Source organism: Monodon monoceros, unplaced genomic scaffold, assembly GCF_005190385.1.
Source record: "Monodon monoceros isolate NGI ecotype Baffin Bay Population unplaced genomic scaffold, NGI_Narwhal_1 Super_Scaffold_19, whole genome shotgun sequence".
In the NCBI taxonomy this organism is placed as follows: Eukaryota; Metazoa; Chordata; class Mammalia; order Artiodactyla; family Monodontidae; genus Monodon; species Monodon monoceros.
Window position 1 is genome coordinate 14,448,857 of NW_021703775.1, and position 17,624 is coordinate 14,466,480.

The window sequence follows — 17,624 nt, forward strand, 5'->3', positions numbered from 1 at the left end:
CTGCCTATCTGATCCAGCGTATAACCTGGCCTTCACTGAAGCTAGACTGCAGCGTTATAGGGAGGCTGGCCTTTCACCCAATTCGTTCAGCAGCTGCTGGGGAGCTGGGCAGGTTCTTCACCATGAGGAGGACCCACTTCGATGCACCATCTTCTTAGACCACTTGAAACTGCCCTTGAACTCAGATTCTGGGACACCACGCTTCTTCTCACAGCAAACACCTTAGGTGAAATAACTGCCCTGGCAATCGGCATTTCTTGACTAGGTTTCTGGATCACAAACCTGATAAACTCATTTATTACTTTGATCTAATTTTACACCCACGAGAAACATTTTCCTTTTGAGAATACATGTTCAAAAGCTGTGATTTCCTTACATCATCTTCTATTGCTACTTTCTGGTGATACCAAATGTCTGAGGCATCACTTCTCTGATGATCATGGTCTTATAACAGGCAGCAAAAGCTTCTTTGTAATTTCTACCCTTTTTTTTTTTTTTTTTTTGCGGTATGTGGGCCTCTCACTGCTGTGGCCCTCCCGTGGCGGAGCACAGGCTCCGGACGCGCAGGCTCAGCGGCCATGGCTCACGGGCCCAGCCGCTCCGCGGCATGTGGGATCTTCCCGGACCGGGGCACAAACCCACGTCTCCTGCATTGGCAGGCGGACTCTCAACCACTGCGCCACCAGGGAAGCCCCTCTACCCTTTTTTGATCCATGTTCATCTACATAATCATTATGATTAAGTTCATCCTGTTTCAAAAGAACTAAGGAATCACTCAAACCCTACCATCCTTCCCTTCCCAAATGAGAGCCTAGGTGCCATGATGGTAGAGAAAATGTCTCTCCTCTGTACAGGGGCAAACACTTCTCTTTATTGTCCACCAAACCAAGTGGACAAATATTCTGGCTTTAAAGGTTCTCTACTATCTGGCTTCATCTGGCTGATTCACACAACCATCAATGCCTTACCATCCTCTCCACCTTCTGTGTTCTTTCTAACACTGCATCTTGGTTCATGTCTCTTCCCTTGAGTAATACCATTCCTTCCATTCTGTCCACTTTTTGAAGTAACACCCATTTTTCAAGGCCTCCCTCAAGTCACAAAGCCCTGACTCCTTGCGTTTTTCTCCAGTTGTGTCAAAAGAGCTAGTTTGGTTTTTAGACATGCTATAAAGTCTGTGTGGGTAGAGGCCATGTTTTAAATTTATTATGCTGACAGCCATCGTGCTTTACTCCAAGAATCTGATGACTTCAGAAAGCACTACTTCACACTTGACGTATTAGATGTAATGCTCCTGGTTAATAGTTGGAGAGACGCATTGAGAAGTCAGGAATACATGAAGTCTTGAGAAAGACCAGCAAATGTTTCCCTAAGCTGTCCTTAATAACTGACCCAGGCATGACCCAGAACAGCCTTTCTTCTGACATCATCCGTCTGAGGGCAAAGTAAATGTTGTACCCCACCCTGACCCATTTCCTCCATCACAGCCAACACCTCAGTTAATTTCTGCTCAGGCACCCACACTTTCTCTCACACCCTAGTCCTTCTGCAGCCCCCATCCTCCTTTGTTTCCCTGTTTTTTGTCCGGTCATTACTTCAAAACTCCTTCCCCCTTTTCCATTCCTCATTCCTTTATTACAGCTGTGAGTCAAGTTATGAAGTTCATCGTGGTTGAAAAGATTAAAAGTAACAGCCTTGTATCTGAGGAGGTATAAGTTCTGAAGCAAAATTAAAATGCAGTGAAGAACCTGCCCACTGCCATAGCTCTCCTGTCTTCAGAAAAGCTCTGATTATTTCTTCATCCTTATGTGAATGTGCTGTTTTTCCCCAATAATAACACAAGAACATAATTTCAAGCCAAATAATTTTCCTGTGTTGTTTGATACTATACTAATTTTCTAGTATAAGGTTACCTAGGTTTTCCCAAGCTAGCTCTGAAATCAAAGTTCACTACATGATGTGTTCTGGCAACTTATGTGCTTACTGTGCTCTGGGCTCCAAACCAGGTGTCCAAAGGACATTTACAAAAATAGCCTCTTTTTAAAGTTGGGGTCTTCCTTTTTCACGATATTTATGTAGACTATGTAGTAAATTCAAATAAAAACATTTAAGTAAAGCCTTGTGAGTGTCGTTTAAGGTAAGGGCAACTTCTGGAAGTGCGATAAGCATACCTTCTCTTGTGCTGCTCTTTACAACTGTGTCCTAATTTCTGTAAGTTAAAGGAAGTCCTGTGCTGTGAAGTCCAGGTAAGCTGGTAAACTTAAAGTTCTGACTGGTTAAATTTGCCATACTGTATAATTTTGTTACTATGGATTAACTAATTCATTAAGTATTTACTGAGTAAATACTTAGGTACAATTCATGTCTGGGGCACAATTTGTGTCTCTCCTTTTGAGGAACTCAAATTCAGCTCTAGAAATACCACGGGCTTGTTCTGTAAGGCAGATTTTCTGATCAACTGCAATTCAATGGGGGTGTTTTTAACAAAGTTTCTTTTACTGAAAGGTGGTGACCCAAAGGAGCTATTATAATTTAAAGCCATGACATACAAAACCCCTCACATGCATTATATTTTAATCCTCATACTAAAAAAAGAGAGTTGACATTCTACTGAATTAACAACTGCTAAGGCTAACTGGTAACTCCAGACTTTTGGATCTCTTGAGTAATTAAAAGTAGTTTATCTTATAAAATCTGCAGATATAATGAAAATAAGACCAGAGTGAAGTTTTGCTTTGAGGACATACAAAAAGCACTAGTGGAAAATCTATGCTACATGGTCAACAAACTCATTTTGGGCCTTCTCTAGAACCATCTAAATTGTAGCTACATGCACCTTAGCCATCTGTTTTGTCAATACAGATATAGGTGCTTTCAAGACCCGAGTGATCACAATGTTCAACTCGATTATAATCTAATTTTCTGCTGTTGCAGTGGAACACTCAAATTAACTTATAATTAAGTATAAGCTACTTCATATTGAATTTATTTTTCTCCTCAGTTCCATTCTCCCCATTTTAATGCTGAGGTTGGAACTGTCACCTGCTTCCCAAGAGTAGCATTTAGAATGTTAGGGAGTTTTTGTTAAATATAAAAATTTCAGTTTTCCTTACATTTTTATATATGATTTAAGAGTACTAAATAAATAAAGTTTTGGTTTTAAACATGTTTCTTGGATATAGATTTAAATTACATGTGTATACTGATGTCCTGGGAATTCATAACACTTGAAAAAACATAATTTAGCCACAATGAAAAATAACTCCAAAGGGGTCAGGGCGCTCGCTTTTCTTCATCCTGTTCACAGTTCACTCTGAATATGAGCACTCGTATCCATGAGTACTGAGAAGAAAAACCCCAGTGTAAGCTTTACTGTTTCCACCTATCCTGGGGTAAGCTATCTATTTCCCCTGTAGACCTAGAGAAAGAAAAGGAAACGGGCACCTCTTGTTGCATAGTGTGTCCGTAAGCACCTGCGAGCTGCAGGGAGACAGGCACAGGGAGGCAGAGCCCAAAGCCAGCAACAGTTTTAGTGAAAAGTCACAAATGACTCCACGTAAGTTAGTGGGTTTATGTTGTTTATGAGTTGAGTGTCTGGCAATGACAGAAGCTTTGTATGCTCTCTCCTCAAGAGCATTACAAGTTTGTCAAGTGAGGCTGAGTTTGGTCGGATTTCCTAGAAAAAATAACCTCAGCTAGGAAGACCGAGACTGGCGTCTTCAAATAATTTTCTTAACCTGTTTTTCTTTTTTTAACCTGAGGGGCACGATGGGGAAGAAAGGGATACCAGGAGAGGAGACAAGGCTGAGAAGTGTTTAAAGGACTACTGAGCTACCTTATAATTTTCCAATAGTTGCCAGAGAGGTCCCATCTTTAATTTATACCCCCCTCCCTACAAATCTTTCTGCAAGCCCTGCAAGAAGAGGCCCCACTTCTATGCACTGACTTGAAATTAGCTGTCCAGACACTGAACTAGACAAGCCAGTATTTCACAGGACAAAGAAGAAACCAAACCAGTGGCCAAAGAAAAAAAGAACTCAAAGTGAATGTCTCTACACCTGCTGCTCTTACCCAGCACTCCCCTTCACACTGGGTGTTCTTCCCATTCTGAAAACTGCCTACTCACCTTCCCCTACAGGAGTTTACTTCAACACAGAGGGAAGTACAGAGCAATGAAAACCCTACCCAGGATAACAATATACTCTGAAATACCAGGCACAACACCTTCTTGGAAGAGCTTTTATTACCTCATTTTCATAATATTCTAAATGATGCCCCTCCTGGTTTTCATATCACCTTAAGGAACTGATCTCTTACAGAAATATCTTTTAAAATATCATGACACACACATAAATTGAATTATCCTAGAACAATCTGGAATCCCCAACGTGTCTCCTATCATTTCCTTCTGTGCTATCAATTCAAGAATCTACTGGGAAACGAATGGCTGTATCACCCTTAAAATCAAAAGTATTACTATCTGATTTTAAACAAGTAAATATGCTCAAAATAACTATTATTAAAAATGTGCAAAGATAGCCAAATACTAAAGATAGTAAAAAAGTGATTTATAAAAAAGAAAGTGTTCTGAGTCAAAAGTAATGAAAAGCACAAATGGTAAAAGTACCAAATCCTGGTCTTCTATAATCTCTCTAGCTAAATGCAAATGAGTAGTAGCTATACGGTTGCCTGTAGCAACGGTAGTTTTATGTATTCCTCCACTATTATTAAATAAAATACCATTGTTAGTTCACAGAAAAGCAGACAGCATCCAACTGCATTCTTTGAAGAAGAAGAATGCAAGTAGTAACAGTCAATCAAAGCCTACTTAAAAAAAAAAAATGTGTATTTGGCTTTTAAATGCTTACTTTTCTTGATTACCTGATTATAAGAGTAAATAGGTAATTATAATATTTAAGAAAATGTACAAGATTAGATTAGAAGATCTGTAAAAATTGTGGTTCACTCCACTATTATTGTTCCTAATAAGGAAATACCTGTGTTGGGAAGTTAGCTCTATATATCTACATATTAAAATGGTCTTTCAATGAAATACAGATACTATTTTGATGGTCAAAATTTAAAAGTCCTATACACAATTTAAAGATATGCAACCTTTCATAGCCCTCATGTATCAACCATACCTGTCACATTATTTTGGTTTGCAGTATATTTGATCTTATATTTTCCTGCTTGTTGAATTTAGGTATCAAATGCATCTGTTTATACACAAAATGCCACAATGATGATAATTTCTATTCTGTGTTCTATGGCTCCTTTTAATTAACAAACAACCGTCTAAATATTTAAAAAATTATCAGCTAAAACAGATTATTCTGACTCATTAAAAACAAATTTAAAAGTCCTTTTATGTCATCATGTTTCTCCATAAGAATAAAATTGTATAGTCAGATTGTAAAAAATTTCTAAAATAATTCTTTCTTCTTGGTTTTTACTTCTTATCCAATCAGTATAAATAGAACACAATACAACCATGCTATTTCAAAATTAAACTCAATTTGTTACAAACATATCTAGGTCTTCATTAAAAAGGGAGGGATATGACAATAGTGTTCTGAGGTTCCCCAAGGTGCAAGATGATTCACTTTGCTGTATAGTAGAAAGTAACACAACACTGTAAAGCAACTATACTCCAATAAAAATTAATTAAAAAAAGAAAAAAGGTAAAAAAAAAAAAACAACACCAAAAAAGAAATGAGAAAGAGTCAGATAGTGTAGACATCGACAATATAATAAGATGATATTATGAATAACCTTGTGCCAAGTTCAGAAACTTATACGGATGTATCCCTAGGAAAATAAAAATGAACAGACTAACACAATTAAAAAAAAAAAACAAAAAACGGAGGGACTGTATCACTTACATGTATGAAAACCTAAAAGCTGGAGATTGCCCTAACCTCCCCTTTTTGGAGAGGAAAGAAACCAAAGAGTAAAACCAAATGAAAAATAGAAAGCAAAAAGCTTCCAGCAGGGAATGCTAGAGAACTGATGCAATTATGAACGGAGCAGTATACTGCAACACAGATTTCTAGAAGTGAGAAGAAAATGTTGGTGAACAAAAGTACTTTTACTTTCTAAAGCATAATGTTCTTAATATAAATTGCAAGAGATTTATTAAACAAGGAACTGAAAGATTAATTACATATCATTAATTAGAGGTAAAGCTACATTTCATTTAAAAACAACAACAAAAATCCCCGAAGGCTTTCTAATTAGCTGCAGTGCAAGTCACCTCAAATGTAAGATTTAAGAAAAATTTCAGGAGTCATGCTTAATGTTTTTATGTTCAAAGCTTTCCCACCATATTTCTTCCACATTCCTACCACTTCCTCAACAAATCCTTGATGTTTGCAATCCCATCTGACCTCTAGCGCTCACTTCTACTACCAGCTTGATGGATTTTGATAATTACATACTGTGCTACTTCCCCTCTTAATTCTTCCCGCAACCAAAAACTAGTCCCAATCAACCAGATTTCATAACTATGAGGGTTTTTAAGAACTTGTGCTTAACTTCAAAATCACACTGCTTATCAGATTTGGTGTTTATAAAAAGATCCCTGAGACTACACCCAATCTGCTTGTAAAATTTTTAATCATCTTCACTATGCATTCTATGTCAGATGTTTTTAATAATATCTAGTTTGAAGGATCCTCCATATCCTCAAAATCAAAAGCCTCTTGAGCAATCTTAAATTAATCTTAAGAAAGGAGGCAAATCTTAGGTTGGGGCCTTAGAGTCCCAAGTTGAAAAAGGAGACAAAAATATAGACAAAGGGGCTTCCCTGGTGGTGCAGTGGTTGAGAGTCTGCCTGCCGATGCAGGGGACACGGGTTCGTGCCCCGGTCCGGGAGGATCCCCTATGCCGCAGAGCGGCTGGGCCCATGAGCCATGGCCGCTGAGTCTGCACGTCCGGAGCCTGTGCTCCGCAACGGGAGAGGCCACAACAGTGAAAGGCCCGCGTACCGCAAAACAAACAAACAAACAAGCAAACAAACAAATATATATATATATATATATACACACAAAGACTACAAAGTTATTTTAAAAATTAACCTTCCGTACACTTTCTTACTAGCTATGTCAGGTATCGGTAAGTGCTTACTAGTGGTGACAGTAATATCTGCAGGGATATATCCTCTCACTCCTAAATGTTCCAAAGGGATGCTGGTTAGAGGAGTGAGATCCTTAAGTCCTAGAGGAAGGTACAAGCTGGTGGTACAGAGGAGAGATATGCAGGAAATGCAGGGGCAAAGAAGGATAGAAAATTGAGCATTTAGGAAGAAAAATATGAACAGGAATAGAAACAGAGATACAGTTATTATGTGAATCTAATTCCCTACCTTCCAAAATGACATGAGTCACTCCTGAACTCCAGAATTCAAAAATGTTTTAATTACCATGACTTGGCAAAACACAGCGGGGAGGGTGTTGAGAGGGCACACATAATAATATCACATGGACATTTACGTATAACTGTAACACATCAGAGCTGATAATGTGTTTCACATATATACCTAGAGGCATTCAAAATACTTAACACCTGGCAAGGCACAGGCAGCAATCATTGAGCATGGACACTGGCCAGTATTCCACACGTGGTACACCTGCTGATGTCAGCCCCGGATCTAGGACACGACCTACATGATTCAAAGAATCAAGCACCTTTGTATCAAAGATTCTTGCCTGCTTGCTATTTTTCACTGTGAAATGTCTGGGTGTGCTAATGAGTGGGAAGCGAGGTAGATGCGGTGCTCATACAGACTAAGAGCCCATGAGGAGAGAGAAATCCTTAAAATATTACACAAATACTAATAGGAAAAAATGGTATGGCCGCTGCCTTGAGCTATGTTCCAAAAGTTGGGGAACTAAACGAAGGCATATAACTGAACACAACTTATGAGAGACAGACCATACAACTATTTGTAGATGGTATTTAATTTTCAAACTGTGTATCAGGTACAAAGGAGTATAAATAAATTGTATTTACTTTCTGGAAAAAAATAAAGGCAAGGCTGCTGGTAGTTGACTCTCATTTTTAAAAATGAATAATTAGCTTTTCATCATTCACGGAGAGGACTTGAATTTCCACTGGATTCCCCAATTTTAGATGTGGAAAACCGACACATTGTCCTCTCCCAAAGGGGTCATGGAACTACTACACTAGGGCCTACTGGCTAATATAATAATGATTTTAAGAATGCCAGGTTTACAATAGGGAAACCCCTCCTTATTATAGCTAGGTAAATAAATTCTCAAACTTAACAGAATTTAAATCAAAGAGAAATCATTCCAACTTTCCCACAACAACCAGGACAGAGATGCAATCAAATCAGCACTCATTCTTCACACTGTTATCTGGGACTGTTCCAAAAGGAAGCAAAATCACCTTTGTAGAATAAAAAGAACAAATTAAGAACACAAGTAAAATGTGACAATAGTGTTCTGAGGTTCCCCAAGGTGCAGGATGAGAGCATTTTTGAGTTGTTAGACGGTAAAATTTGATTTGAGAACTACATAATGTAAATTTACCAACTGTCTGAACTATGAATCTTATAACAACTTTAACATCAACTAGCAGTGTAAGTGGAGGTTAACAGTGAACCTGTACTCTCACAGCTGTTAACAGCAGGGCTGTAGTGGAGACAGAATAAGACAGTGGTTAAGTAGGGACTCTACAACCCAGAGGGACTCTGGCTGAGTTCAAACACCTGACTCTGCCCCTTACTAGCTGTGAGTCCTTGGATACACTATTACTTTACTTCTCCCAAGTTTCAGTTAATTTGTTTTGAGTACATTCAGGGGCTTATGAGTTGAAGCAATGTGCAAATGCTTGGGCCCAAACTCTCCGAGTTCCACACCCACAGTTCCAGCTCTCATGGCTCACTTTATCTACTGTTACCAATGGTAAACGGGGGGAAGAGGACTCTTTGGGGTGCACTCATCATTTCTTGAAGTTGGATATATGCTGACTCAGGTGTCAAGTAAAATATCCAAAAAGCTTTCAAGCCAAGATCTTCTTTGTGTATTATTCTGGGTCCCTGGCCACTGGCAAAGATCAGAGTAGGAGGAACTTCTAGGGACCTCAAAGCTCTGACCTATGAAGCAAGAAATATGATCTGATGAAAACCAAGGAAGGTCAGTGATATATCACAATGAGATGTGACAATGGATTTCTACTTAGTATATGACCAAAGATTTAAAAATTTCCTTGTGAAGGTTTCCTTATAAAAGAGAAATCCATCAGGCAGCTAGAATACTATGGAAAGAGATGTGTTGCAGGTCGGGGTGCTTTAAACCTTTTCACCACGTGTTTACTGAAGGCTCCTGAATTTGGTTAAGATTCCACGTTGTGCTTTTAGCAACACGGCAAGAAAGGCTAGTGTGGACAAATAGGGGGCATCACCTCGTACACGTGCAGCCTCCCTCCTAGGATGTGTAAAATTTGCTGTTAGAAGATAATTTAACAGTTATCACACAAACAGTATCAGTACACTTAACAGGAGGTACATGATAGTGACATGGCTTTATTTATGTTAGAAATAATACACTTTACCATATCATTTAGACACAAGGCTGCTTCACTTACCACTTCTGTTGATGTTTCTGCATGTTCAGAAGTAACATGTTCTTGAAGAGATGTCTCCGTATAGCCCATTTTTCCACAATAGGGACAAGTAAAAGACTGTGGCTGCTCTACAGAGAAAGCTTCCCCACCATAGTACAAATCTGAAAAACAGAGTGGAACTGCATTGAGAAATAATTATTATTCGTTTTTTAAAAATATATAAAAATGTAACCATGTGGTACAATAATGTAAAAAAAAAACAGGGTGCCTGAAATGTCCACCAACAGCCTCACTTTGTCAAGGAGTGCTTAGGTACCTCTCTGTTTACCTCTGTAACATCCTTATTCTCCCAAGGACTCTGTCACTCTTCCCAAATTCCTTCTCTACTTGCTACTACAGCCTTAAGAGAAAAGCAAGCAAACAGCTTTATACCCCTTCATTTAATTTTGAAACATCTCTAATTTCACATTTGGTTCTAATTTTATTGTAATTTATTTTTTTTCTTTATCTCTGTATATACTGTGGCAACACCAATGTCAATACAAAGAATCAGCAGGATATATCATATACAAGAACACAAGTGCTCAGAGGGAAAGAACAGATGACAATGATCAATATGCCAACTCCTAGATGCAGCTATTTATCTACAGAACATACCATTCATATAGCAGGAAGGACCCGAAGCATTCAGTTATTATAAATGCTAACTTGAATGGGGAACTACCACAACGTACTCTGCCCAACTTGGTTACTGGAGAACTGACCAATTAGTGAGAGTCTGTGGGAATAATTTGTTTGCCTGATTAACACATGCCAAGGAATAAGTCTATTTTTCTCCATTAGTAGCACAAAAGGAAATGCAATTGAAAGTACACTTAGTATGTTATGTCACTTCATTACAAAGATCTCATTATTTAACATGAAACAAATACCTACTTTAAGAGGATATGATCGTTTTTGTGAGAAGAGAAAATGAAAGAAAGTGTTTACTACATGGTAGATTCGTGCACATTCATTTTTAGGGAAATTAAGACTATCTTAAAAATATTTACCCATTACATATATACTGACCATTTATTATATGCATAAGACTTGCCAAGTGAATTTGGGGTAGGTGGAGACAAACATAAAAAAAAAAAAAAAAAAGAGAACTTTCTTACCTGATAAAGGGCATCTACAAAAAACCCAGAGCTAACATCATACTTACTGGTGGAAGACTGGATGCCTCCCCCCCTAAGACCAGGAACAAGACAAGAATGTCCACTCTTGCCATTTCTATTCAATATTTTACTGGAGGATCTAACCAGAGTAATTAGGCAAGAAAATGAAACGAAGGCATCGAGATGGAAAGGAAGAAGTAAAACTATCTCTATTAGCAGATGACATGACCCTGTATATCAGCAAACCCCAACCTTTTTGGCACCAGGGACCAGTTTCCATGGATGCGGGCGGGGTGGGGGGGTATGGCTTCGGGATGATTCAAGCACATTACATTTATTATGCACTTTATTTCTATTATTATTACATTGTAATATATAATGAAATAATTATACAACTCATCATAATGCAGAATCAGTGGGAGCTCTGAGCTTGTTTCACTTGCCACTCACTGACAGGGTTTTTTTTTTTTTTTTTTTTGCAGTACACGGGCCTCTCGCTGTTGTGGCTCCTCCCGTTGCGGAGCACAGGCTCCGGACGTGCAGGCTCAGCGGCCATGGCTCACGGGCCCAGCTGCTCCGCGGCATGCGGGATCTTCCCGGACTGGGGCACGAACCCGTGTCCCCTGCATCGGCTGGCGGACTCTCAACCACCGTGCCACCAGGGAAGCCCACTGATAGGGTTTTGATATGAGTCTGCAAGCAACTGATTTATTATGATCTCTGTGCAGTGAAACCTCTCTGCTAATGATAATCTGTATTTGCAGCCGCTCCCCAGCACTGGCATCACCGCCTCAGCTCCACCTCAGGTGATGATGTGTTAGATTCTCATAAGGAGCGTGCAACCTAGATACCTTGCATGTGCAGTTCACAGTAGGGTTCCCGCTCCTGAGAACCTAATGCTGCCGCTGATCTGACAGGCAGTAATGTGAGCGATGGGGAGTGCCTGTAAATACAGGTGAAGCTTCGCTTGCTCACCCGCCGCTCATCTCCTGCTGTGAGGCCCGGTTCCAGTAGCTGTGGGGACCCCTGCTGTATATAGAAAATCCTAACGAATCCACTAAAAAACTATCAGAACTCATAAACAAGTTCAGCAGCATTACAGGATACAAAATCTATATATAAAAACCTATTCTTTTTCTGTAATTTGCAATGGACAATCCAAAATAAAAATTTAAAAAAATTCCATTTACAAAAGCAAAAAGAATAAAACATTTAGGAATACACTTAATGAAAGAAGTGTGAAACTTATCCTCTGATAGCTACAAAATTTTGCTGAAAGAAATGAAAGATGACTTAAATAAACAGAAAGATAGCCTAAATAAACAGAAAGATACCCCGCATTCATGGGTTGGCAGACTTAATAACATTGCTCTCCAAACTGATCTACAGATACAAAACAATTCCTATCAAAATCCCAGTTGGCTCCTTTGCAGAAATTTGACAAGTTGATCCTAAAATTCACATGAAATTCAAGGGATCTAGAATACCCAAAACAACTTTCAAAAAGAACAAAGCTTGAAGACGCATACTTTTTGATTTCAAAGCTTACTACATAATTGAGACACTGTGGTACTGGTATATAGGCATATAAATCAACGGAACAGATTGAGAGTCCAGAAATTAAAACTGACATTTATGGTCAACTGATTTTTCTTTTTTAACAGCTTTACTATCTTTGACATATAAAAATTGTATATATTTATGGTATAAATATGTTTTCACATATGTATACACTGTGAAAAGATCACCACAATCAAGCTAATTAACATCTCTATTACCTCTACATAGTTACCATTTTGTGTGTGTGTGTGTTGAGAAGATTTAATTTAAAGATCTATCCTCTTTGAAAATTTCCAGTATACAATACAATATCGTTAACTATGGTCACCATGCTATACATCAGATCTCTGGAACGTATTCATCTTGCATAACAAAACTTTGTACTCTTTGACCAACACACCCCAATTTCCCCTTTCCCTCTGGTCAACCGATTTGCAACAGTAATGCCAAGACAATTCATTGGGTAGAAAATAGTCTTTTCAACAAATGACGCTGGGACAACCGGATATTCACATGCCAAAGAATGAAGTTGGAACTCTACCTCATTCCACACACAAAAATTAACTCAAAATGGATCAAAGATCTAAATGTAAATACTAAAATTATAAAACCCTTTGACGAAAACATAATTTTAAGTCTTTATGATCTTGGATTAGGCAATGGTTTCCTAGATATGACACTAAAAGCACAACAAAGGAAAGAAACAGATAAACTAGACACCATCAAAATTAAAACTTATGTGCTTCAAAGCGTACCATCAAGAAAGTGAAAAGACAACCCACAGAATAGGAGAAAATTTCTGCAAGTCATTTATCTGTAAGGAACTTGTATATAGAATACACAAAGAACTATTAAAAGTCAATAATAAAGGACACATTACCCAATTAAAAAATGGGCAAAGGATCTGAATAGACATTTCTCCAAAGCAGATCCACAAATGGCTAATCAGCACTAGAAAAGATGGTCAACGTCACTGGCTATCAGAGAAATGCAAATCAAAACCACGTGAGATACCACCACTTGGCCTTCACACCCACTAGGATGGCTATAATCAGATAATAACAAGTGCTGACTAGTAAGAAATTACAGCATGAAACATTTAAAGCTTTTCTTATGAACTGACAGTGCCTTCTAATCAACTGTAGAAATAATCTGCTTCCTGATAACCAGAGCAAGAAGACTTGTGTATTGTTAGCAAGAACGGTCAGTTTAAACTTTATTCCTTCTTTACTGAGGCACTCTTCCGTTTCATACCTTGCCGGTTGTATTTATTTCTGAATGGCTTTCATAAATAAACTATAAGAGGAAAAATTACTTAGAATATAAAAGTAAGACTCATGTTATTTTTAATGAATTTGGAGCCTCATGTATGCTACTGGGGACAGTTTTAGAACATTTTGCCTTTACTTCTTCATACACATACACACAAAGTTCTAAATGATAATTCATTAAAATTTTAATTAAATACGTACCAAAATCTACCCTTGTTAATATGCACTGCATTGGGTGGTCAGTTGTATGCCTTGTTGTTGTTGCACCACTTTCATAACAAGATGCACAAAGATCGTAATCGTAGCAAATTAAACACTTATATCTGCGACCTCGAAAATTTCCTTTTAAACATGCATCACAGCTGACACCTATAAAAAAAAGAAATATCATTAATTAGCGGCCGTAAAAGGCCACTCTCCATTTCAATTTTATAAATAAAAAATATGCATTTAATCCCAGATTTCCTTTCCAAAATGACTAAAAACAACACAGTAAAATGATACAGGAATTTCCAACTACATGGTGGATTTGTTCCCCTGATTTACATTCCTAATGGAAGTAACTTAAAATGTTTCAAAAAATGCAGAAAAACGTTTTAAATGCCTTGATGGACTAGCAAGAGGGTAAAACCCAAGTGAAAGAGGAATGGTTAAATGGAATCACTCAAGTAGTGGGCATCTATTTGGAAAAATCTGAGCTTAAATTTTCACAGCATCGCAGGACAGACACAGGAAGCAAAGACCAAGGTCTGCCACGGCGGGGTGTCTGAACAGGCAATTCCTCATAAAGCTGAGACCCTAATATACCCTCAGTATATGGGTGAGCTAGAAACCCTCCCTAGGGGATTACCAAACTTGCCCGTGAAATCCCCCTCTCCCCAGGCACAAAACAACAACAACAACAACAAAACCCTGAAAAGTTATAACTACAATCCAGTCCAGACTTCTTATAAGTGGAGAGCCCAAATTCAGACTCCCAAATGGTTCTCAGGTCAAGAATTTAATTTAAAGTGGTCCTAAATTAGTACTGCCACCAGGCATCTGGCAGAAATAAAATTTGAAGGAATGACAGTTCATACACAAAATACCAACAAAAAACAAAACACCATCAGAAAGTAGCAGAAACAGCAGAATCAGAATGGCAAACAGTTTATAACAGAATCGAATATCAAATAACACTTAACAGTTTAAAAGACATAAAGAAGAGCTTGAAGAGGAAACCAACAGATTTGAAAATGAACTATCTAGGTATACAAAAGATTAATTAAAATTTAAAACTCAATGGGCAGGTTTAATAGTAGGAAAGCCTTTTATTCACATGTGATAATGCTTGCTTATACAGAAAACTCCAGCTAAATTACTGAGATTAATATTTTAAGCAAGTTAGCTAAATACAAAAACCAATTTAATAAAACACTGATTTCTTCACTCAAAAAAGACAAATACTGGTATATTTTTAAAATGCCACTTATGATTCCACTTATATGAGGTACTCAGATTAGTCAAATTCACAGAAAAAACAAAAACAACCCTCCCCCCCAAAAAAACCCCCCAACAAACCAGAGTAGAACAGTGGTTAGCTACCAGAGGCTGGGTGGAAGGGAGAATGGGGAGTATTGTTTAATGGGTTTCAGTTTGGGATGATAAAAAAATTCTGGAGATGGACAGTGGTGATAGTTGCACAACAATGTGAATGTACTAATGCCACTGAATTGTACATGCAAAAAGGGTTAAAACGATACGCTGTGTACATTTTACCACAATAAAAACATCACGTCATTTGTAGTAGCATTTCTGAAAAGTGCCTATGAATAAAGCTAACGAAAGGGGACTTCCCTGGTGGTCCAGTGGTTAAGAATCCACCTACCAATGCAGGGGACGCAGGTGCAATCCCTGGTCAGGGAACTATGATCTCACACGCCATGGGGAAACTAAGCCCGCGTGCTGCAACTGGAGAGAAGCCCGCACGCTGCAACGAAGATCCCGCATGCCACAACTAAGACCCAACGAAACCAAAAATAATAAAAATAAAATAAATAAATTAAAAAAAGCCAACCAAAGATATGCAGCCCTTTATGAAGTAAATTAGTAAAAATGTGTTCAAAGACAAAGAGCTTTAAAAAATAAAAATACCACATTCACTGACTAGAAGGTTCAACATAATAAAATATCATTCTCCCCAAATTGATCTGTGGATTCAATACAATTCTAATAAAAAAATCACAAAAGAATTTTTTGTGGAACATGATAAGCTGACTCAAATTTTTACACAATTTGCAAAGGGTCAAGAATAGCCAAGATATTCCTGAAGAATAACAAGATGGAGGGATTTGCTTAACATATCAAGAGCTACTATAAAGCTACAGTGATTAAGATAGAATGGCACTGGCATAGAGACAGACAAACTGACCGAAGGAACAGTATAGAAAGCCCCCAAACAGATGCACACATGTTGAAATCTGTTTCATGACAGTAAGGTCACTAGAGATCAGTAGGGAAAGGAGGGAGTAGACAATAAATGGTACTAGGACAGGTGGTCACCTATATATGGGGAAAATAAAATTGGATCTCTTCCACAGATCCTACACACAAGAACCAATTCCAAATGGTTTAAAGACAAATGTGAAAGGAAAGTGAAAAAATCTCTGAAGACAGTGTAGGGAATATTTTTATGAGCTCAGAGTAGGAAACAATTTCTTACACACACACACACACACACACACACACACACACACACACACACACAGCCCAAACCATAAAAAGATACATTCAACCAGGTTAAAATTAAGACTCTTCCTTCACTTTTAATACCCTAGAGTGACAGAAGAGACAAGGCCCAGAAACTGGTGATAAATACAACATACGTGACAGACAAAAGTAAGGAATACAGAATACATTAAGGAACTCTCACATATCAGTAAGAAAATGACCAACATCCAACAGAAAAATGGGCAAAGACCTCAATGGGCACTACAAAGAACAACAAACACAAGTGACCAATAAATATACGAAAAGACTCTCATCTCGTTAGTCGTCAAAAAAGCGCAAATAAAACCATCATGAGCTATCATTTTACATCTACCGATCTGGCAAAAACGTGGAAGTCTGTTGATATCAAGTGCTAGAGAAGACAAGGGGCAACAGAAACTCTTCGACGCTGCTAGTGGGGACACACATCTGCACAACTACTTTGCAAATTTTGTTCACATTCTAGTCAAGTTAAACATGTACAATTACTGTGACTGCAATTTCACTCTTACATCTATTCCCTGGGGAAACTTTTGCCCAGGAGCACCAGAAGAACGTAAAAAAAGAATGTTCACAGCAGGTTCTGCAACTGGAAAGAAAAAAAAAGGCTGTTAACAACCCAAAGGGCCATCAACCGTCCATTATAGAATGAATTAAAAAAGAATGAATGATAGCCTAAAATAGTGGGTGAAGACAGGCATATAACCAAACTAAGTTATAAAGCAAGTTAGAAGATAGGTGCCATGGAGAAAAACAAAGCAAAAAAGGATAAATAGTGTGGACAAAGAAAGCTTCACTGAAAAGATGGTGGGCAAAAAGATGGAATACTTCAAAATAGCACCCAAGCATGACAATGCTTTTAGCACAGCACTGAAGGTACTGAGAAGGGTAAGTATCTATTCAGATTCACAAATGAAAGTTTAATGTAATAGGGTACAATAACTTTGTCAAACAAAATGTAGTGTGAACTGAGCTAAAGAGGTGCCTGAAAGGCAAGCTCAGTTTTGAACACTAACTTTTTGGCATGTCCCATCCACCATTACTCTGCAGGCCCCACTTTTCCTTCTGTGGTGGGGATGCCCACCGACAAGTATAGATGAACAAAGCTTAAGGCGACTGGGGGTGGCGATATTGCCAAACACTGCATCAGTTTCAGTAGGGACATGCTGACGATGCCTGTTCCTTGCCTGTTCTACTCGGCTGATAAAATTCGAAGCTATCTAAATCTAAATGCGCTCCTAAGGGGTGAGGAAGTCGAGTGGTGTCAGGCTTCACCTACAATCCGGCTGGAGCT

The 17,624-nt window shown here is 38.3% G+C and overlaps 1 protein-coding gene across 2 annotated transcripts in view; it reads right to left on the reverse strand.

The window, feature by feature from the left end:
* The window catches only part of KCMF1 (potassium channel modulatory factor 1), a 75,764-nt gene that overhangs the window by 16,790 nt on the left and 41,350 nt on the right, over positions 1–17,624 (reverse strand). The window contains exons 3-5 of one of the 2 annotated variants that reach the window (XM_029231674.1): positions 16,843–16,919; positions 13,784–13,951; positions 9,613–9,752 (exon numbers count right to left, since the gene is read on the reverse strand). In XM_029231674.1, the coding sequence (XP_029087507.1) occupies positions 9,613–9,752; positions 13,784–13,951; positions 16,843–16,919 (385 nt within the window). The remainder of the gene's footprint in view (positions 1–9,612; positions 9,753–13,783; positions 13,952–16,842; positions 16,920–17,624) is intronic. The other variant, XM_029231672.1, reaches the window with a different exon arrangement.